Source organism: Hemiscyllium ocellatum, chromosome 2 (genome assembly GCF_020745735.1).
Source record: "Hemiscyllium ocellatum isolate sHemOce1 chromosome 2, sHemOce1.pat.X.cur, whole genome shotgun sequence".
NCBI lineage: Eukaryota > Metazoa > Chordata > Chondrichthyes > Orectolobiformes > Hemiscylliidae > Hemiscyllium > Hemiscyllium ocellatum.
This window is the reverse complement of record NC_083402.1, coordinates 73,827,349-73,851,150: the sequence shown is the minus strand read 5'-3', so window position 1 is coordinate 73,851,150 and position 23,802 is coordinate 73,827,349. Positions and strand designations below refer to the sequence as shown.

The 23,802-nt window shown below is 38.9% G+C and overlaps 1 protein-coding gene across 2 annotated transcripts in view; it reads right to left on the bottom strand.

Moving 5' to 3' along the window:
• Positions 1–23,802, bottom strand: part of srfbp1 (serum response factor binding protein 1) — a 215,718-nt gene that overhangs the window by 119,881 nt on the left and 72,035 nt on the right. Inside the window, exons 2-3 of one of the 2 annotated variants that reach the window (XM_060844698.1) lie at positions 22,354–22,442; positions 18,013–18,085 (exon numbers count right to left, since the gene is read on the bottom strand). In XM_060844698.1, coding sequence (XP_060700681.1) covers positions 18,013–18,085; positions 22,354–22,442 — 162 coding nt within the window. The remainder of the gene's footprint in view (positions 1–18,012; positions 18,086–22,353; positions 22,443–23,802) is intronic. The other variant, XM_060844708.1, reaches the window with a different exon arrangement.

Here is a 23,802-nt window from a genome sequence, read left to right as displayed (position 1 = left end):
TTTACTTTCCCTCTGACGTAACCTGCTCAGGGGAAATGAGAAACTTTAGTCAGTAGCAAAATTCAGTTAAGTGTAATAGCTCAAAATTTAAGGTGGTGCTATTAGGTAAGCTATTGGTACTTAGAATTTGACAAGACACATAGATCTCAAAGGATATTGAAGGAAGTGAAAATGGAAATTATAGAGGTCCAAACCGCAACTTTCAATTTTCCCTGGATTCCAGGCTTGGGCCAGAGGCCTGTGGCTCTGTGATAAAAGATGCCATTTCTGTTTAACCTCTGTTAACAAGTATGGGTTCACAATTCAAATACTATATACTTTGACTAAGTTTTCAGCTGATGTTTTCAAACAAAAGCATTTTACAGACATGGACAACATGAAGAGGTTCACCAAATCAAATTCCAAAAAGGTACAGGGAATTAAATTTCAGAAGGAAGGCATTAACTGCAGCTGCCTGTTTTCCCATAAAGATCACAACACTTCAATTCTAACATAAGTTACAATGTTACACTGAAAGGAATAAATCTCAAAGCATTTCAGTTAAATTTACTCTGGAAAGGTTTCTGGAAAAATTTCTAAACAATATTCATTGTCTAGCAATTCATTACTTCAACATTTCAGCTTCTAAGCCATTTGAATCACATAGCTCAGCCCAGTGATAAAATAAATTACTGATGATCACACGGGATATCCAGATTTTAAACAAATAGCATAACCTGACAGTGTTTTAACTTGAGGTGGAAGGTCACAAATGTGAATTTCACAAATGCATTAGGAAACAGTGAATGAAAACCCCATGGAATTTCACAGGTGTCTAACATTTACAGGCCTCTTAAACCCTTCGAATGACACTGACTTGCATTATTTTTTAAAATCATACAATATTTTATTTAATTACACGCAAGGGAGAAGAGAAGGAGACAAGATGGCAGTAAGGCAGAAATAAGATAGCTAAGGAGAAAGAAGAGTAGGATGGAGAACACAAGAGAGAAAAGGGAGCCCAAAATGAAAATCACTTAGCAGGGGTTCAGAAGGACAGAATGTTCCTCATTGGAAAAGCCAAAAGATACTTTGAAGTGGCATTTTTAATGTTGTCTGGAACATCGTCCTCAGCTTGCTTGCTTCACTGACAGCCCAGGAGTTCCAACAAGCATGATTCAGTGCTACAAGGGCCAATTTCTTTAACTTAGCGTCTACACTACTCTCCTCTGGCTGGAAAACCTCAGCAGGATTCACTTATGAAATATTTCTATAATTGAGGACACAATACTTTAAATTGTAAATCTCTGATGTTATGTCTCCACTCAGTTCTGTCACCAGCAGGTTAATTCCATACAAACTGAAGGATCTCCACAATAAGAAATTTAAATTTTCAACTCCGGACAGGTAAATAGTACAGTGAATAAACTTGTCATTCTTTTCAATTCATAACTTCAAATTATTGGGACATAAGAGTTTTAAGGCTTCGGATAGTTCTGAGGCCATTTATAAACAATAAACATAACTACCATTTACAGATTTATTAAAGGAACGGAAGATTGAAGCATTTGTCAGATAATATTAAGGAGAGTTGCATTTTGTGTCCATTGTGGGTGCAAAACTATTAGAATGTTGCAACTACTCATTTTTAATACTTTAGTGAATAGACTACAAAACAAAGGTTACAGTTAGTCAACCAGCCAAATAACCAAGTTGGCTCAACAAAGATTCTTTCAAAGCGTGCAAGGACAAATGCAAGCTAAATGGTGAAGGCAGTATGGCACTGACAGAATTAAATAGCCCCTCAACCAAAGGAAAAACAGTGGAATCCTGCAAATTTAACAATGAATCACTGGTTAAGCAACTCATGTGAGGAAAAGGCTACGTGATCATCCGTACCCACAAAGATACAGAAGATAGTTTGCAATTATCTCCAGGCAAAAGAACTGATCAGATGATCCGTCGTGGCCACCTCCTGGGGTGCCCAGCAGAAGTGCTAGTTTTCAGCCAATTTGATCCATTCCACCTAACGCCTAGATATGGTTGAGTGCACTGGATACACAAAGGATGCAGAGCCAACAAGATTAGTTGTAATGTTGATGGCTTGTGCTTCAAAAGGTATAGTAGTTGCACCTTTTGCTAAGTTGCAACTGACAATACAAAAACTGCCTTGGAATGTCTGCCCACAAAATGCAAGCCAAATCTAATTTGGCCAATTATTGACAATCATTAGCGAATTGATGAAAATGCCATCAACAGTTCTTACAAACAGCACCTATTCACAAGTAACTCTCACACCAGGACCACTCAATCAAAGGCCTCATTCCCACAAAAATACAACAGAAATCTTGAGGTATCAATGGCTGCCGTTTATCTTAGTATGGCAATAAGGAACAGTACTAAAGCTTAGGTCACTGGGGATTAAGGAAGACTTTGTCACAATGAAATAGTTGTGATTCCAGAAAACTACTCACCTCACTCCTAAGGCATTCAGTCGCTTTATCATTTATATGATATTCCCTTCTACAGAAAGTTAAGAGTGAGGATTTTGCTAGTGACTGTAGTATTCATCCCTTAGCAATTACTCTGATAATGATGCAGTCCACGTCATATGAAGTAAGACTGCGATAGCATTGAGGCTTGGCTGATGCGTAATTGGCTTTGGTTAGTTACTGATTAGTCATTTCTTCTATAGCGTAATTGTCACGTTCCTGTGCTATACAAGAATCGCGCAATACAAATAACGCTTAAAGTGTTGGCGAAGTGATCGTACTACATCCAATGCACATTTTAAAAGTTCGCTCTTTAGAAACAGCATCCGATATTCATCAAACGGGTTACAGCAAATTTGCGTTGATGAAACATGCATTATAGTGGAATGATCAGCACGCTTAAATGACAAAGTAATCATCTTCATTAAAAGGGAACTTAACTGTCTCACTATAACCTTCAAATGGTATTGCTATCTCTAATATCCCACTATCATCAGATTGAGGATAACCATTGACTAGAAAAACAACTGGATCAGACATACAAATATCAAAACACCAAATCAAGTCAAAGTTTGCACGACTCCATAAACCTCACCACAAGACAACTCCGAAGTACTCTCCACTTGCCTGGAATGACCACAGCTACACCCATACTCAAAATTCAACTCAAATATCCACTTGATTAATAACAACTCAGCAACTTCAACATTCATTCACATAGCATGGCTAGAGTGTATATCGTCTACAAAATGCACAATAATTTGCCAAGACTTTCTGATAGCAGCTCCTGAAACCATGATCGTCAACAACTAAAATAACAAGCTGCAAATGCATGGGAATACCAATACCCAAGTTCTCCTTTAAGCCACATACGATGTCATTGCTGGATCAAAATCCTGAACTCTCTACCAAACAATTAACAGTTCATGAATGTTCACCTGAAGTACAAACACTAAAGGTCACGAGTGCCACCCATCTTTAACTACATTTTAACTATATTTCCGCAGAAAGGTGCAGAACCAAAAGGAAAAAAAATTACTCAGTATAACTGGCTTGTTGGTACAGTTATAGCATGTGGAATATGTCATACTGAAAATGCTTCAATTACACAAACCTAATTCAGTTTGAAGTAGTGAAGAATTCTTTCAGCTTATATATAGAATTGGAATCACTGGCCAATATTCCCAGCAATCTAGGGATACAGAAATCAAAAACAATGCCAGTTAAGACTGTTCTCTTCACAATAATTGGAGGTCAAATCATCCAGCGCTGCATGTTTTAACTACTGCCTTTACCACCAAAATTCCATAGATTGTGTTTAAAGGTACAGATGCCAACTTTATTTGTCTTGAAAGAACTTTTATTCCTTAACAGTTAATGCTTTATTTAAACGTGGCCACAAAACACCGTGTCTAAATAGACAGTTCCCTTTCTCCACCCATCATACAAAGCTAAATAGAATTGACATGAACTTGTATGAGAGGAGACATGGAGGAAAATCAGTGGACTTTAAGCACTGCCTTGCGATGGATACTTTTTAAAGTCAGAGTTCTTTCTTTTTATTGACTATCTTAACTGTCCATTGTTTATGAAATAAATATTGTGATCAGTAGCTGTGGCCTACATTCTCCTTTTTCCATATCTTGTTAACTTTGTCTCACCATTAAAACAAAATAACCTTTTAATCATTTTTACTCCCTTCCTGGGGCGTTCCTGTCACTCAAGCCAAATTCATCTCTCATGTTTATCACATTAGCAGCTTTGGTTTTCCACCCAGTGCCAACATTCCTGGCTTTTGGACACTTGTCATTTTTAGCTGAAGAATATAGCAACATGCTATCCTCCAAAAAACAGCTTTGTGACAAAAATAGTTTACAGAACAACTGTGCAACACACCAGAAGGTCAAGGTCAATTAACTGGATTTTATTTTTTTATAAAAAAGGTAATCTGCCTGCTATTAGTTAACATGGTAATATTTGTGAAACACCATGTTCTTTTCTAACCACTGGACGTACTCTTTGCATTGCCATAATAAACATCAGATTTCAAAGTGAAAACAACAAGGTAGATCATACTGTTCTTATGAATCACTTCAGCATCTTCCCAAAAGCCTTGCCTTAACAAAGGCAGTGAATTGGACTGTTTAGTTTCTTCTAGAACTATCAGCATAAGGAAGTGGGTTATCTTCTGCAATTATATAATCAAAACAAAAAGTAGGACAAAAACAATTTTCAAAAACTAATGCCATAAATCGAAGTCTGTCAAAAGGGACTGGCTGAGTTCCATGGAAGTAATCAAATCAATGGAATGAAGGCTTCAGATAAAATTTTGTGGGGAAGGTGGGGTGGAGAGGCAAGACAATGTTCGAAATTAGGAATTAATAAATGATGAGTGAAACTGAAAGTTTTTTTTCCATCTACATGCTAGTTAGTTAAATTGAACAATATTGAAGAAGAACTTCGGAGAGCTCTTCTGGCACAATGGTAATATCCCAATCTTTGAGCCAGGAGACCCAGTTTCAAGTCTTACTGGCCCAAAGGGATGTAATAATGCCTCTAAACAGGTTGTTGAGAAAATATGTTGAAATGCTGTAGATGCAATAAGATTTATTTCTGTAAAGAAAAGGTATTAAGTAAAAATCTATAGTGATGGGATAGAGGAGAAAGTGTTGAGAATTTTGGCCCATCTTTTATTTTCTCAAACTGAACAGAGCAAAACCGAAGAAAGTTCATTGGTAAATATTTATTTTAGGATCGCTGTTTCTTACATTTACTGCACGTTAAAACAATCTGGAGTCACAACTGCAAAACAAGTAGCTTATTGCCATCTTAACCTCAAGAGGTTTTCACAGTATCTACTTTTAGCTTAAGCTATTCATTATAGTTTAGTGTTCTATCACTCATTCACCATTTGTTTTTCATTTTAAGAAAACAGTTGTCATGGCAGATAGTAAGGTCGTGGATTTAAATTATGACTTGAATTGAATGGTATTTCTCTGTTTGCCACAGGGGAAGAGACAAATTTACATCAAACTACATCATTAAATATTTTGGATCTACCAACACTGCAAGACTGACATGTCTCCAACCTTTGACTGGTATAGAATAAATCAGATACGGGGAGTAATTTTGAACCTATTTCTAATGGTTTCAGTAATTTGCAATCTCTCAACTACTCAACTTCATCTGTTAAAACTTAACCCATTGGCTTCAGCTGGAGTACTCCATCCCTAACTGTTTCAAGTTACTCTCTTTGGTTTAGGTGATGATTTTAAGAGATCTATAGGGATTGTTCACTGTAGAAAACTTAAAAAAAAGATATAAAATATCTCTTCAACACTTTTCCATTTTCTTGTTTCCAGTTATTAACTTACAGATTCATTCTCAAGATGATAACACTCAATTTTGTTACCGGTTTCCTTTTTAAGTACTTGTAGATTCTTTTATTATCAGTGTTTCTATTTCTAACTTATTTTCGCTCGCTCTAATTTTGTCCCGTCTTTTGTAAAATCATTCTTTGCTGGTTCTTAAAATCCGTCCAATGGTCTAATTTGCCACTAACCTTCACAGAATTGTGCAGATTTGGTTTCAATTTATTTAACAACGGATGATGCATCCTGCACATAGCTGTAAAAGCCCACCACAACAACTTGACCGTTTTAACTTCGAATCTAGTTTTCATTTCACTTCAGATAATTCTGCATTTGTTTCCTTACAATCATGCTTATTTAGATTTAGTCTTAGGCCATACCAATCCCCATCAAATTGAAAATTAAATTCTACCATGTTATGATCACTGATATCTAGAGGCTTCTTTACTATGAGGTTATCAATTGTCTTGCTGCATATTACCAGGTCTAGGACAGTGTGGAAAATTTGGAAAACAGTGACAGGATCAAATAATCAACAAATCTACTGCCATTCTTTGAGGAGGCAACTAGAATAGCCGAATCGGGGATGTGGTTTATTAGGACCTTCAGAAGGCTTTCAACAAGAAATCAGCACATAAAATTAAAGTGCATTGAGATGGATGGAAAACTGGTTAGCAGACAGTAAACAAAAAGGAGGAATAAATGCATCTTTTTTACCAAATGGTAGGCAATGACTAGTGGAGTATAGTAGGGAATAGTGCCAAGACCCAGGAAAAATATGAATGATTTAGATGAGGAAACTAAATGTAACATTTCCAAATTTGCAGAACACACAAAGTTGGGTGAGAGGGCAAACTGTGAGGAGGATGCACAGATGTTTTAGTGTGATTTGGACAAGCTGATTGGACAAATGCATGGTAGATGCAATATAACATGCGGTTATTCACTTGGGTAGTAAAATCAGGAAGGAAGGTTAGTGGCAAATAAGAATGTTGGCAATAAATTGAAGCGGGGAATGTATAATGAGACCTGGGTGGTCACGTACATGAGTCGCTGAAAGCAAGCATGCAGGTGCAGCAGGGGATAAAGGAGGCACATGATACATTGCCATTCGTAGTGACAGAATTCGATTACAGGAGCAGGAATGTTTTACACAGGGCATTGTTGAGACTACATGTGGAATACTGCATCAATTTTGATTTCCTTACCTGAGGAAGGATGTTCTTGCTGTAGAAGGAATGCAGTGGAGGTTTGCCAGACTGATTCCTGAGATGGCAGGAGTGACGTATGAGGAGAGGTTGAATCCGTTAGAATTGTATTTGCTCAAGTACAGAAGAATGAGAAGGGGGATTTCATAGAAACCTAAAAAACTCTATTAGAGCCAGACAGAGTAGATACAGGAAAGGATATCCCTGATAAGCGGGGAGTCCAGAACCAGGGTCACAAGTGAAGACACAAAATAAGCCATTTACAGTCGAGAAGAGGAGAAATCTCTTCACCCAGAGAGTTAAAAGCCTGTGAAATTTGCTACAGAAAGCAGTCAAGACCAGAACATTGTATGATTTTAAGAGCTGGATAAAGCACATGGGCTAAAGAGATCAAACAATATAGGGATAAATAGGTACAGGCTCAAGTTAAACAATCAACCAGGATCATAATGAACTGTGCAGCAATTTCATTCTGTCTGCCCACTCACTCTTTGGTTCTTCTCCAAGCCTCATTTCTCATATTTCTAACACCCCCCAGCACCTTGGGGCTTATTTTTTCCATTTTCCCTCACCCCAAGCTTCATTTCTCAATTTAAGTTAAGAATTAGGCAAGTGAAGGTGGATAAAGTTCCATGTCAGGTTTCCCATTTGTTGCTGGCTCCTTGCCTCCCTTCCAAATTCAAAATGAGGCCCTGACTTCCATCTAGTGGTAGAAGTCCATTGTGCAGGTGGTCTTGAGTGTCCTGCTGCACCTACCAACGTCTGCCACCAGATGAAGCTAACAGTACCTCAGAATGTTCTTTGATACATTTTTATATTTGTTTAATTTTAACTGTTACTTCATTTACCAGAACAAGAATTTAGCCATTTGAAGTACAGGTATTTGAACTTAGAAGTATAATATTTTTCTTCCAAGAAAAACCTTATAGAACCTAACTCCAGTATTAACATTGTTTCCTATTGGAATCGATGCTTCACTTAAAGTCTTCTCACATAAAGTCACAACTTTCAGGAACAGAATTTGAATGGAGATGCCTTATATGTTGCCCCTACACCATGAGCTTTTATTTTCATAGCAACCTTTCATGTACCATCTAATCAAGTACCTTCTGAAAATCCAAGTGCAATCAAGTTTCCCTTTGTCTCTAGAACATACTATTTCCTCAGTTAGTTCAAATAAATTGGTTAAACATAATTTCCTCTTCACAAAATCATGTTGACTTCGCCAATTTACCTTGAATTTTTCTACGTGTCCAAATATATAACCACTTTAGTAATATACCTATGATAGATATTACGCTAAATTAAAACCAACACATCAACTATCTCACTAACCAATTCTTTTAAGATTCTCGTGTGAAGTCCAAACAGAGGGACTTGATAATCTGCAGCTGCAACAATTTGCTCAGTGCCACTTGCCTGGTGATTGCCATTTTCTTGACTTTCTCCATCTATTCAATTGTGCAGTATTATCTGTAATTCTTATAGTGGAAATTAGTGCAAAATAACTGTTCAAAAGATATGCCATCATCTTATTTTCCATTATTAATTCCCCATACTCTTTTATTATAATCAAGAGAAGACGTGGAATTGCCCCTCTCCTTTTAACCCCCTCAAGGTTGTTCACACAAATATTTTCATTTCTATTCCACAGACAGCCATCACATGGCAATTAAAGACATAATCAATTGATCACAATTAATGAGTTAATTCTCTGAAGTGAATGAAACAGGAATTTTATTATTTAACCCAGAGAAAAACAAAACAACAGAATCAAACATCAAACACAGTTATAAGTTTAAAAGGGGACAATGTCTGGTTCAGACAGGAACAAGTACTTAGAGCTCCTGAGGTATTAGATTTTTAACCTGAGAGCTCATTGGTTAATTGTTGATGGAGAGGCAGAGGCAGAGACAGAAAGGGACAAAGTCTTCCACTTCTCATCTAAAAATCCATTTGACGTCTCTCTGCAGCTCAAAAGCAACAATTTAAGTTGCCCAGTGTGTTTCCCAAGTCCAACTCTATTGTCTTTCCAACCCTATTAGGGAGCCTTTCATCTCCCAGGATGTGAAATCATAAAAACATGCATTAATACAGGCCATGCAAATTTCTTGATGTAAACTTTGTCACCTGGTTTTAATATTTTTAAATGAAAGTAATAATTCCTGTGCACAGCCTCAATCCGTAGTCAGGTAACCATAACAGCCATTTTAGGTCCATGTTGCCCTGTTTTTGAAAAATACTTTCCTCCTTGGACGATCTCAGGTATAACAATCAGCTGATGGAAGTTAAAATTTGATATGTCATATTTACCACTACTGTTAACATTTCCGATTGGACCAATGCTTACTTCATCAACACCTTTGTTTTTTTTAAGCATTTATAGGAACTAATCTTACTAGTTTTGAAACTAGAAACTATAGAAACTAATCTTTGCATTCGAAGTGTTCCCTCATTAATATTCTAGTCTTTTTTTTAAAAAAAGTGTTCTGTCCAATTTTCTGACTTGCTGCATATTTTGAGTTTATATTCAACTTTTTAGTTAACCGAGGATGGTGGGATCCTACATTTGCAAGTCCTTCAGCGGAGTGAATCTAAACTGTATTCTTAAATATCCCCTTAAATGCCTACTATCGTATCTGTCTTTTATTCATTCATTCGTTCATGTGACATGGGCATTGTTGAGTTGAACCAGCATTTATTTGCCTGTGTCTAGCTTCCCTCGAGAAGATGGCAGTGAGCAACCTTCTGGAGTGACTGCGGTTCATTAATTACACCACAACGCTGTTATGGAGGGAATTCCAGAATTTTGACCCAGTGACAGTGAAGGAAAGGTGATACATTTCCAAATCAAGATGGTAAGTGGCTTGGAGAGGAATTTTCAAATGGTGGTGCTCCCTTTATTTGCTCCTATTGTCCTTCTAGATGAAAAATGATTATGAGTTTGGAAGCTGCTGTCTATAGGTCCTTGGTAAATTTCAACGGTACGACTTATAGATACTACATACTGCTGCAACTGAGCATCAGTGATGGTGTGACTGAATGGCATCACATCCACAAGCAATCCAGTTGGCTGCTTTGCCCTGGATGGTGTCAAACTTCTTGAGAGCTGTTCAAGCTGCACCACACTCCCGACTTGTTCATTGCAGATGGTGGACAAATTTTAGGAGTCGTGAAGTGATCTACCCACTGAAGAATTCCTAGCCTTTGACCTGCTGTTGTAGCCACTGCATTTATGGCAAGTCCAGCTCAGTTTGTGGTCAAGAGTAACTCCCAGAATGATGACTGTGGGAGATACAATGATCAAAATGCAATTGAATGTCAAGGGGTAATGGTTGAATTCTTCCCTGTTGGAGGTGGTCATTGCTTGACATTTTAATGACAGGAATGGTGTTTGCTACATTTCAGCCCAGGACCAGGTATTGTCTAGAACTTGCTGCATTTCGATATGGACTACTCCATTACCCGAAGAGTCATGAATGGTGCCGAACACTGGCGAACATCCCCACTTCTGACCTTATGATGGTGGGAAAGTAAAGGGCTGAAGATGGTCGGACCTAGGATACTACCCTGAGGCCCTCTTGCAGAGATGTCCTGGAGCTGAGATGATGGGCCTCCACAAACCACAACCATCTTGCTTTGGGGCAAGCATAACTCCAACCAGCACAAATTGTCCCAATTCCCATTGATTTTAGTTTTACTGGGGTCCTTGATGCCATACTCTGTCAAATATTGCCATGGATGTCAGGAGCAGTCACTTTCAATACATGGCTGGAATTCAGCCTGTTATGTCCACATTTGGACCAGAGTCACACAGTTGTCCGTGACTTGTCTAACTTGTCCGTGACGACCAAATATCCAAAATTAATCTCGTCCTACTTGCCAGCATTTGGCCCATATTCTTCTCAACCCTTGCTATTTATAAACCCATCCAGATACCTTTCAAATGCTGTAATTGTACCAGCCTCCATCACTTTCTCTAGGAGTTCACTCCACACATGCACCAACTTCTGCTTGAAAAAAATTGCCCCTTAGGTCCCTTTTAAATCTTTTCCTTCTCACCTTAAACCTGCACTCTCTAGTTTTAGACACCCCAAACCCTTGTTGAAAAAACTTTGTCTATGTATCTATTTGTCCTAACCACGCCTCTCATGATTCCATAATGCCCTTCAGCCTCCAATGCTCCAGAGAAAATAGTCCCAGCCAATTCAGCCTCTCCCTATACCTCAATTCTGGCAACATCCTTGCAAATCTTTTCTGAACCCTTTTAAGTTGCACAACATTCTTTCTAACGCAGAGAGACCAGAATTGAACACAGTATTCCAAAAGTGGCCCAACCAATCTCCTGTATAGCTGCAACATGACCTCCCAAATCCTATACTCAATGCATTGACCAATAAAGACAAGCCTACCAAACACCGCCTTTGCTATCCTGTCTACCTATGACTCCACTTTCAAGAAACTACGAACCTGCATTCCAAGGTCTCTTTGTTCAGCAGCACTCCCCAGGACTTTACTATTAAGTGTATTAACTGCCCTGGTTTACCTTTCCAAAATGGAACACCACACATTTATCTAAAATGAAACTACATCTGCCATTCCTCAGCCCATTGGATCAAAGTCCCATTGTACTCTGTGGTAACCTTCTTTGCTGTCCGTAATACCACCAATTTTGGTGTCATCTGCAAACTTACTAACCATACCTCCTATGTTCACAGCCAAATCATTTATATAAATAACAAAGATCTGTGGACCTAGCACCGATCCTTATAGCACATATCTGGTCACAGGCATCCAGTCTGAAAAGCAACCCACTAACACCAACACCAACTTCTGCCTCCTACCTTTGAGTCAGTTCTGCATCCGAATAACTAGTTCTTCGTCCATTCCATGTGATCTAACCTCGCAGATCAGTCTACCATGCAGAATCATGTCGAACACCTCACTGAAGTCCACATAACTCATGTCCACTATTCTGCCTTCATCAATCTTCTTTGTTACTTCTTCAAAAAAATGCAATGAAGTTAGTGAGACATGAATTCCCAAAGTCCTTCCTTCCCAAATATATGTAAGTCCTGTCCCTCAGGATTCCTTCCAACAACTTGCCCAACACTGAAGTCAGGCTCACTTACCAAGGCTGTGAGAGGTCAGGAGCTGAGTGGCCCTGGCAGAACTCAAACTGGGTGTCACTGAGCAGATGCTGTTTGATAGCACTGTTGATGACTTCCATCACTTTACTGATGGTCGAGAGTTGAAAGATACGGCAGTGATTGCCTGGATTGGATTTAGCGTGCTTTTTGTGCACAGGGCATAGGTGGGAAATTTTCCACATTATTTTGTAGACACCAGCACTGTAACTGTACTGGAACAGCTTGGATCACACAGAATTCTGAAGCCGAAATCTTCAGTTGCAAGGCTCAGCCTTTGCAGTATCCAGTGTCTCTGGCTGTTGCTCGATATCTTATGAATGGAATCGAACTGATTGACGTCTGGCACCTGGGATGTTGAGGACTTATGGAGGAGGCAAGGATGGATCATCCACTTGGACTTCTGACTGCAGATTGTTGCAAATTAATCAATTTTGTTTTTTGTACTTATATGCCGGACGTTTCCATCATTGAGGAATCTCCTCCTCCAGCAAGTTGTTTAATTGTCCATCACCATTCACCACTGAAAGTGGCAGGACTGCTAAGTTTAAATCTGATTATTAATTGTGGCATTGCTGAGCTCTATCACTTGCTACTTTCATGCCAAACAATATAGGCAGTCTTTATTTTTGTAGCTTCACTAGACTAATATTGCATTTTTGGGTCGGCTTGGTTCTGCCCCTGGCATGCCCTCTTGCATTTTCCACTGAACCAAGGCTGATCTCTGGCTTGATGGTCATTGTATCCGGGCCATGATATTGTAGATTGGGTTGAAATATGCTTCTGCTGCAGCTGATAGCCCACAACATCTTATGGATGCACAGACTGGAGTTGCCAGATGTGTCCCATTTAGCACAGTGATATTGCCAAGCAACATGAAGCAAGGTATTCTCAATGTGAAGGTCGCACTTTCGTCTTCACAAGGACTACGGTCACTTTTATCAGCATTTTCATGTATTTATGCGGCTACGGCAGGCAGACTAATGAAGATGGGGTCAAGTGTGTCTTTTCCTCGTGTTGATTCCCTCACCATCTGTCGTTGTCCTTTAGGACTTGACCAGTATGACAACTGGAGCTGCTGTCAACTACTCGAGTCCAGTATGACTGTTCTTTGGAGATGGAAGAGAGTCAAAATGGATTCAAAATGCTAACCCCATTTTCTCTCCTCAGGTGCTGTCAGATTTGCTGAATTTCTCCAGCATACACTGATTTTAGTTCAGATTTATAGATTTGCAATATTTTGCATTGACAAATGTTAAGGTAGGCACTGTTGCCAAGACACATCAGTATTCTTAAAGGAAGCACATCTGGCACACGATACACACCACTGTCACTGTGCTCTTGTAGCCACAGTATTTGAATGGTTGTGCAGTGAAATGTCTAGTCATTGATAACCCCAGAATGTTGACAGTAGGGAATTCAACAATGGAAACCCCATTGATAGCCAAGTGATGGTAGTTAGATTTTCTCTTGTTGGTGATGGTCATTGCCTGGCATTTGTGTCTGCAAATGGACACAGAATATTTCAACATCTGAGGAGTCAGGAATGGTACAAAATGTTGCATAATCATCTGCAAACATCCTGAGTTTAAACCTAACAATAGAGGGAAAATCAATAAGCTGATGATTGGATCGAGAAATTACCCTAAGGGAATTCCTGCAATGATGTTCTAGGATTGAAATAATTGACCTCCAATAACCACAATCATATCCCATTTGTGCTAACTATTACTCTAACCAGTAGACAGACATCTCCAGATTTCCAATGTCATCAGTTATGATGTCAGACTTGGGTCAAATTTTGCCTTGAATCAAGGGCAGTTACTCTGACCTCACCTTTGGACTTCAGTTCTTTTGAAAGAAGGCTGTAATGTGCTGCGTGGCTCTGGCAGAACCCGAACTGGGGGTCAGTGCTGTTTTCCGTGCTACTTGATAGCATTGTCAATAACACCTTACACCCCTTTTGCATGTCATTGACAGTAAACTGATGAGGCAGTAATTTCCAGGTTTGATTTGTCAAGCTTTATGTGAACAGGACATACCTGGCTAATTTCTCACATTAATGTTAGTGTGGCAGTTTTGTAGCTGTATTGCTATTCTGCTAATTCTGAAGCACAATACTACTTGTGAACTTGTGTCAGTGCCTTTTGCCTTCATCATTGATATCATGTGCAATCAATCCAAATGGGCTGAAGACTGGAGACATCAGGAGGAAGCAGAAATGGCCCATCTGGCTGATGGTTGCAGATATTTCAATCTTGTTTTTTTTAACAGATGCACCGAGAACTAGCATCATGGTTTTAAAATAAGATGCCTTATATTTAAGACAGGTGGTGTATGGGGGAATATGGTGTCATTGAATAAGTCTAAGGAAGAGGGATTGACTAATAAGGGATTCGTAGGTTATTAACACTATAGGGATGAAGCCACAACCAGATTAGCATGATGTTATTCAATAACTGAGAAGGCTAGAAGGGTCAAATGGTCTGCTCCTGTTCTTCATTCAGATGTTACCATGTATGTGGTGGCCTCCCCATCTCCTGTTAATTGTTTAATTGTCCATCACCATTCACAAAAATGATGTGGCATGGCAGCTGCACTTATACCTAATCAGTTGGTTGTGGGATTGCTTCCTCTATCAACGCCAAGATTAGAGTGATGCTGGAGAAGCATGGCAGGTCAGGCAGCATCCGAGGATAGGAAAATCAACGTTTCGAGCAGGAACCCTTTAACAGGAATCAGGAATTACTCTATCAATGGCCTTCCTGGGCCTAGGTAAACCTGTGGTGATGTAATGTTAACAGGTTGAGACTTACTTTAAGGCGTGCATTTTACTGCTCCTGCCATAATGTAGTGCACACTTCATTGAACCAGGGTTGGTCCAACAGTTTAAATGATAACAGCAGAGTAAGGGATATGCCAGGCCGTGAGGTTGAAGATTGTGGTTAAATATAATTCAATTGCTGCAGACGACTTGCAACACTTGCAAATTCATGGTACTATTGTTGTTAGAAGTATTCAAGGTCTGTCTCATTTCATGTGATGGTTGTGTCACACAACCTAGTGGAGGGTATTCGCAATATGAAGACAGGATGTTGTTTCTGCAAGAACTATACACTGGCTATTGGTATGAATACTTTAAAGGGCTGATTAATCTGCAACAGGCAAATTGGTGAGAATGAGGTAAAGTAGATTTTTCCCTCCTATTGATACCCTCATCAAACTAACAGCTATGACCTTCAATCAGCTTGGTCAGGAGTGGAACCACTGAACCACTGATGTCAGTAATTGATGCTCACCACCCAGAGTATGTTCTGTACCTTGGCCATTCTCAGCACTTTTCCCAATTGACGTTCACCATGGGTGAACCTGATTTATGTAAAGATAGGCACTGAGTGTCAGTCTTAAAATTGTGTTATGGAAATCAAAGCAAAATGGAACATCAGTAGCAGGTTTATCTGAGTTTTTGCACCTGTTGGAATATGTTAATAATCAACATTATAAAGAAGGCTGACTGTAAAGTCACTCAGATGTATCCAAGATCTAGTTTTGACAAAATCAATGGGTAGAAGGGAAATGCCTCTTTTCTCTAAGGAAAATCTGTAACCAAGAAAAATAAACTTGGAATTTGAGCTAATCACTAAAACTCAATCCAGAAATAGAAAGTTCTCATACAAAAGTTGGAGGGGATGTAGAATTTAGAGCAATGTAAACGTCAATGTCACTTAAGGCATTTACATGATTGAGTGTTGTATATTTGGTGAATACAGTAAAACTAGGGAAGTGGGATTCTGGAACAGCTGCTACAGCTAACAAAAATGGCACAGCAGGCTCAATGGTTGAACTGTTTCAATTTTGACAGAACAAACATGGTGAATATACTCTAGTTCATCCATTCCTGTGCAGCAGAAACTTATTTTACTCGCCTGTCACTTGGATTTATCAAACATCTGAGTAGAAGAAGTGTTCATAGCCACTGAAGTACAAAACTAGGAGGCATATTTTTCAAGGGGAGAGGAGAAAGATTGAAAAGGCACCTGAGGGGCAACTTGTTCACACAGAGGGTGGTTTGTTTTGGAATGAACTGTCATTGAAAGTGGTAGATGCAGGCACTGTTACAACATTTAAAAGACATTTAGACAGGTACATGAATAGGAAAAGGTTAGGGGGATGTGGGTCAAACAGAGGCAAGTGGGACTAGTTTAGTTTGGGAAACATGGCCAGCACGGACGAGTTAGACCAAAGGGTCTGTTCCTGTGCTGTATGACTATCACTCTTTCATGATTCCAACTTTGTTGAGAATATATTTCCTGGAACAATGAACAAGTTGTAAAAAGGCAGAAACCTAATCGATAACTTATTTTTAGAACTCAAATGACATTGAACATACTCATTTCACTCGAGATTTAGCAAGTCAGAACACTGCAATTAAACTACACTCTCATTTCTCACTCCTAACCACACATGATTTCATTCTTTTAAAAAGAAAATGTTGTTATTTTAAGGCAGCATGTGAATTTGGAGTGATGGTGGTCAACTTCAAGGTCACTTCATAAATGGGTTCATACTGCATAGGCTACGTGCCTTGAATAAATAAGAGGGATGTGGACAGTATTGGGCTGGAAACAAAAGGACTGCAAGAAAATACTGTTCAATGCTCTGATCTTAAAAAAGAACATTAACAAATATTTGATTAGTATGTTACTTTGGCATTACCAAGCTAACCATGTAACAAGATGAGGGGCAACGCAATATATCATAAGATTCTAACAATCCTGTTGATATTGTAATACACCAAAGGTTTGAGACAATATTCATTGCTTGAAAAATTCAAGTTGCTTAATAATAATTCCTTACCTATATATCTAGATTGAGTCTTTTGCCCACAACAGAACTTGTAATTCAAACCCTTGATTTGGTCAATTCAGTAGGATGTGTGGAGACAGTATACACACACTAGGAAAGGAGGTGGTGGGTTATATGAAAACTCAAATGCAATAATCTTAGAATCACAATATTGAAGACAGAAGAAAAGCATTTAACCCAGTGGCATTTTCAAAGAAAAAATGCAGTTAATCTCACTTTTCAGCTCTCTCACAATCTAATGAGATACTGGAATAAAAGTCAAATCCAATATACTTTACTTTTGCCTGAAATTATAATGCTGCTCTCAATTATATATTATAGTCTCAATAATATACAAAAGTACAGACATAAGGCTCAACAACAAGGACAGTTTAATACAAACAGTCTGATTTCAAAAAAAAAGAGCAAACAGGAATGTGTTGCATTGGCAATAGGCAGAGTATGAGGTCATCCACTTCCACATTTCCCAGTGAAAAGTAAAAATATGTATCAGTTTTCATGCAATATTTCACGTCTCTCAAAATTTAAAGTTAGAAATAGACTAATTCTCAGCACTCTGCACTCAACTTGACTGCCAACACAATGTTCAAATTGCTCTGCTCTCTTTAAATAAACAGGATGAACAAATGATAAATAAAACGGCAGAGAAACAAGACGGGATTACAAATATTCCAAATCTAGTCAAACAACATTCAAGCTGAAGCAAAACATAATTTCTGTTTATTTTGAGTTGTGGAAGTGCATTTTGAAAATTCTTCTACATCTGAACACCACTAATAAACCAACTTGCAAACTTCCTTCTGCAACAATTCATTTGTTGAGTGTCCTCAAACTAAGGTTTAACCTATCATTAATTAAAAACATTGCTGAACCTCAGTTGGTTAGGAATGCAGAGACAATGGCAGGGGGTGTTTTCAGTATTTCTCTACAGAAACATAGAATGCAGTACCTTCATTATGTGGATTTCCTCTAGCAATCTTTCTGCACGTCGCAAATTTTTCAAGATGGCGTCTTCCGTTCCCCTGCAGATACATAAGTGTAGACATTACTTCGGTTCAAATATGTAGACTTGTCCCAATTAAATAGAATTATCTTCTGCTCCTCAGATTTTAATTGCAGTAAAAACAAATGGATGCATCAATGTCACAGTCTGTAAGTCAAATCTTCTGCAATGTCAGAATGCTCCTGGTATTTCTTTTAATCAAATGATTTTATCACAACTGAATCATTGTTATAGCGGGTTACTCCTGAACTATCAATGAAACAAATATGTCCAGTTAATTTAAAGAGATACTTGGGTGTAAAAAGTAATTGTGTGGCACAGCACAGAGAATCTCCAACATCTTTTGCAATATGTACTTACACAGCATTGAAAGGTCCAAAATTTAGAGTTGCAATTTTCCCAACAAATTCTTTGTTGAAGATCCATAAATGTTGGGGAACAAATAGATAAAATTTACACTGCTACCTGAAGCAACTGAATATAAGCTTTAGAGTTACTAATGTTTTGCTACAGGTTGTTTCATTATCAATCTGAAAAAGGACTGTGGAGTACAAAAAGCCATATCCAGCAAGCTGACATTATGGGAATATTGATAGAGACCTTTATTCACTCACCTAGAACTCCTGGATCCTAGCACTGTTGCAAACAGCACTCAAAGTCAAATTCCAGGAAACAACAACAATTTTGTAATTAACATTGAAAAAAAAACTGTGGAGCTCAACAATTGGAAATGTTTCTATAACTGGAGGTTTATAGTCAGGCAGAAAATACATCAGGCGATAATAAGGGCATATAAAAAGGCAAATTATTTATTCAAGGGTGACTTTAATCTTCATGTAGACTGGGATAGTCGGATCAGCAGAGGTAGCCACAAGGAAGCACTCATTAAATATATTCAGGGCAATTTCCTAAAGAATAGATTGTGGATCCATCAGGGATCAGGCTAATTTTTGATCTGGCTATGTGTAATGGGGAAGCTTTAATAATCATCTCAGAATTGATGATCCCTTGAAAACAGCAGTCATAACATGGTGGAATTTAGCATTCAGATTGAGAATGAGAATCTTAGGAATGGGACTGGGAAAAGAGATGGTTGAGGGACAATGACAGACATTTAATAAAATAGCTCATAGCCCTTGGGGGTCAGGGACTGAATAAAACAAACGCAAGTAAAATGTCAGTAATGAGGAATTTAATGGAACTAAAGAGTGACAAATCCCCAGGACCTGAAAGTTCCACCTCAGCTTGTTAAATGAAGTAGAGGAGCACACTGTAAATGCTCTACATATATTCTAATAGAGTTTCAGAAATTCTCCTCATAGGAGAGACGAGGACCAGAGAGCACAGCCTTTGAGAGAAGGGGTGAATCTTTAGAACTGAGACAATGAGGAATTTCTTCAGCCAGAAGGTGATGAGTCTGTGGAACTCATAGCTGCAAGAGCTTTGGAGGCCAAGTTAGTACATGTCTTTAAGGTAGAGCTCAATAGGTTCTTGATTAGTAAGGGGATCAAGAGAATTATGGGGAGAAGGTAAGGGAACGGAACAGCCGTGATTGAATGGTGGAGCAGATTTGATGGACCAAATGGCCTAATTCTGCTTCTATATCTTATGGTCTTGCACAGAAGTCACCCGTCTGGTTTGGAAATTGTACATGTCACTCTGATTTTTAAGGGCAAAAGAGGAAAACCAAAGAATTACACACCAGTTAATTAACCTCATATCTATGGTGGGGAATTGTTGGAGTCTATAATCAAGGGTGGGGAACTTAGCACCTTGAAGATTTTCAGTTAACCAAGAAGAGCTAGCATGGATTCATGACAGGTAGGTCATGCCTGACAAACCTCTCTGAATATTTTTTTGAAGAGGTTACTAAGGCATGAACAGGGGAATGTCTATGGATGCTGTCTATGTGGGCCTCTAAGGGGCATTTGTTAAAGTCCCACATAAAAGACTGATAACAAAGGTAGAAGTACAGGGAACTGAGAGCAAGTTACATAGCTGGGAAACTGGTTGAGTGGCAAGTGTCTGAAAGTAGGGATAATGGGTAGGTAATCAAATTGGCAGGTTGTGAGCAGTGGTTTCTCAAAAGGATCTGTGTTAGGGCCTCATTTATTCACGTGATCTACCAACGACTTGTTTAATGGCATAGAAAGTCATAAATTTGAATTTGTTGATGACAAAAGTTAAGTGGCACTGTAGATAATTGAATAAAATTACAAAGGGATATTGATAAACAAGTCAATGGGCAAAACTGTGGCAGATGGAGCTCAATATAAGCAAGTATGAGATTATCCATTTTGAACTAAAAAAAAGCACAGATCAAGGTACCTTCTGGCTAGTACCAAGTTAAATACAGTGGATGTCTAAAGAGACGTACGGCTTCTAATACATAGACTTTTAAAATGTCATGAACAAGTGCAGAAACTAATCAAGAAAGCTAAGAGAATGCTGCCCTTTATGTCTAGAGGGCTGGAGTACAAGGCTGCAGAAGTTACGCTGCATTATAAAACCGGTCAGAACCTGAGAGAAGATCTCGGCACCTCACAGTAAGATGGCCATAGAGGGAACACAATGTAGGTTTTCAAGAATGACACCTGGACTTCAGGCATTAAGTTTAAGGGGAAATTATACTAATTAATCCTGTAAGGAGCAAACTGTTCAGGAGAGATATTAGGAAGCACTTTTTCAAAAAAATCACTCATGGCCAGCATTAATTGCGATGCTCAGTTACCCTTGAGAAGGTGGTGATGAGCAGCCTTCTTGAACTACTGCAGTCCATGTACTGTAGATACACCCACAATGCCCTTAGCGAACAAATTCCAAGACTTGGGTTCGTTTTGGGTGAAGGAGCAGTAATATATTTCCAAGTAGGATGGTTAGAGTGGCTTGGAAGTGAACTCGCAGGTGGTGGTGTCCTCATGTGTCTGCTTGTCGTGGGTTTTGAAGGTATTTTTAAGGAGATTTGGTTAATTTCTGCAATGCACTTTGCATATAGTACACACTGCTGCTGAGGGTTGGTGGAGGGAGTGGATTCTTGTGGATATGGTGCCAACTACCCAGGCTGCTTTGCCCTGGATGCTGTTAAGCTTCTATACACAAAAGGGCAGAACTCTCGTCCACAAACAGCAGTTGATGCTGGATCATTTGTTAAGTTTAAATCGGAGCTAGATAAAATTTCATTAAGCCAAAGTATTAAAGATAATGGGCCAAAGGCAGTTGTATGGAGTGAGGCTGCAGGTCAGTAATGATCTCACCGAATAGTCTACTCCTGTTTTTATGTTCCTATAACTGGTATGTCAGCAGTGCAAATCTCCTGATGAAGGGCTCCTGCCCAAAACATTGATTTTCCTGCTCCTCGGATGCTGCCTGACCTGCTGTGCTTTTCCAGCACCACTCTAATCTTGACTCTAATCTCCAGCATCTGCAGTCGTCACTTTCGCCCAGCAGTGCAAAATTACCTATTGCCTCTATCCTTGCTTCAGTGATGGGGTGGAAATCCTGCCCTTGCCACAAAGGGACAGCAGTTAAGTTAAAAAAAAAATTATTGCTTAAAAAAAAATCAAATCAGTGTTACACACTTCCCAAGAGCATATATTTTTGAATTATAGAAATGTCAGCCAATATATTTGAGCGATACCAAAGACAGCCCTCCCGCCCTCACCTCAGGCAGGTTTCAATGCTTAAAAACAGGATCTGTGCCCCCAATCCAACACTGACATACTTGCTGATCTTTCTATGGTGGAAGCAGCCGAGGCAGTGCTCCACTTTAGACGGGTGTGGCACCTCTCTCGGAGCTTTTAGGAGTCCGATTTAAAATTTGGCTCTTGCTTGCTAAGATTCCCCAGTTTTGGGAAGCCTGATAGCAAAGGAGTGGCAGAAACTGCCATGTTCAGGTCTTTGCTTTTTACTGCATTCCTATAACTGGGAAGAGGAGAGCTGCCTCCCTCTCCATCAAGAAAATTTTTGGCTCTCCTTTTGCTGATTACAGCAAGCTTCTCTATCTCATTCAAATAACCCTCCTTCCACCCACCAAGTCCAATCAGCTGCGTGCCTGGTGATTCTTTCCTGACTTCCAAGAATTAGTCCCAAGAGTTTCCAAACGTAGCTTTCTGTCATTAAACTTCTCTCTCTCTCCAACTAGCTGGCAGTTTGTATCCCTGCCTTTGGCGAATTGCTCCTCTTCCGCCATCTCCCCTCAACATGCCCCACCCCCACATCACTAACACCTAGTAAATAAATATCCAAGGTACTGAATTTCAAATAAAAAAGAACACTTCAAATACTAACTTTTTAGCTTTCAGCTGGACCATTTTTCTTGTTAATTTTCGGATGATTAAAGTTCGTGCCTTTTTGACATCTTTCCTCAATTTAACAACCTAGAAAAGAAAGACGATTCACTTAATATCTTCAAACTTCTCCAAGCAGTTGAAAAATTGAAGAATGCAAGCTTGTCTGATTTTTTTTTCCCCTGTCTGAACATTCACAATAGCTATTAAATGCAACAGTTTATGCTTCAGTATCAAATAGAATTTTACCAGACCAAATTCCAAGAACTTTTCTAATGGGCAAAAGAAACAAGCTTTGCAGGCAAAAGCATGCCTATCCAGTTATGCTTACTTGTTATTCTTGGATCGTCTATTCCAAAACTTCAGCCATAAGTTAATAAAATTATTATACAAAAGTATTGTTTGATTACAGTTAGAAATTCTAATTCTGTTCCAAAGTTTCAAACATTATGCATGAAACTTCAATCAAACAATTTATTATACAAAGATTCAGCCACTTACAATCCCATGATATTTTTGAGGAATGAGCCAATTGACAAAATTACTATTCATGTGAAAGGACATTAAGTAAACAAAGCAACTTAATTTACTTTACATCACTCAAGCTCTTGTATAATTCACTAAATGTTTTGTTGCTAAGCAATCCTGATTTTGCACCATCATTGATGCAGTCTTCCAACAATCTTGGTCCTGCTCAGGAACTCCCTTCATTAAATCTTTTTCACCTCTGCATCTTTAAAATCCATCTCACCACTAATTTCTTCGACCAAGCATTTGCATCCTCTCCCAAATTCTTTCTTCCTGTTGCGTAAGCAAGGGGCAAAGGATAACCCAGTAAACTAAAACCTATCAGTTTGAAATCAATAGTGGGAAAATGGATGGATGCCATAACACTTACAGAAACATAAGAGAATACTATACATGGCTTTGTCAAGGGCCGATTATGTCTAACAAGTTTTTTGATGAGGTACCACAGGCAGTGGACGAGAATAGCGTTGTGTTAGATATTAGGACTTTCAGACAGCATTCAATATGGTACCACATGGTAGGTTCATTTACGAATGAGAAACGTTTGGGATTGATGGACCCTTGGTGACATGGATTAGAAGTTGGCTAAAAGATAGGAAATAGAGGTTAGTACAGATGGGCATTCCCCAGGCGTTGGTGTTAGAATCTTCTGATTTATATAAACCATTTCGGGGTGGGTATTGAGGGGGAAGTCTCTAAATTTGCAGATAATACTAAGCAAGGCAGAATAGTGAATTGTGAGGATAATGCTGAATGACTTCAAAGTTGGTCAAATGGGCAGACACCTGGTAGGTGAATTTCAATGTAGAAACAAGAGAGGTAATGCAGTTAGTAGAAGAAACATGGAGAGACAATACAGGATCAGTGGTACAATTCTGAGGGGATCACAAGAAAAAAGGGACCTCGGGGTTCATGCGAATGA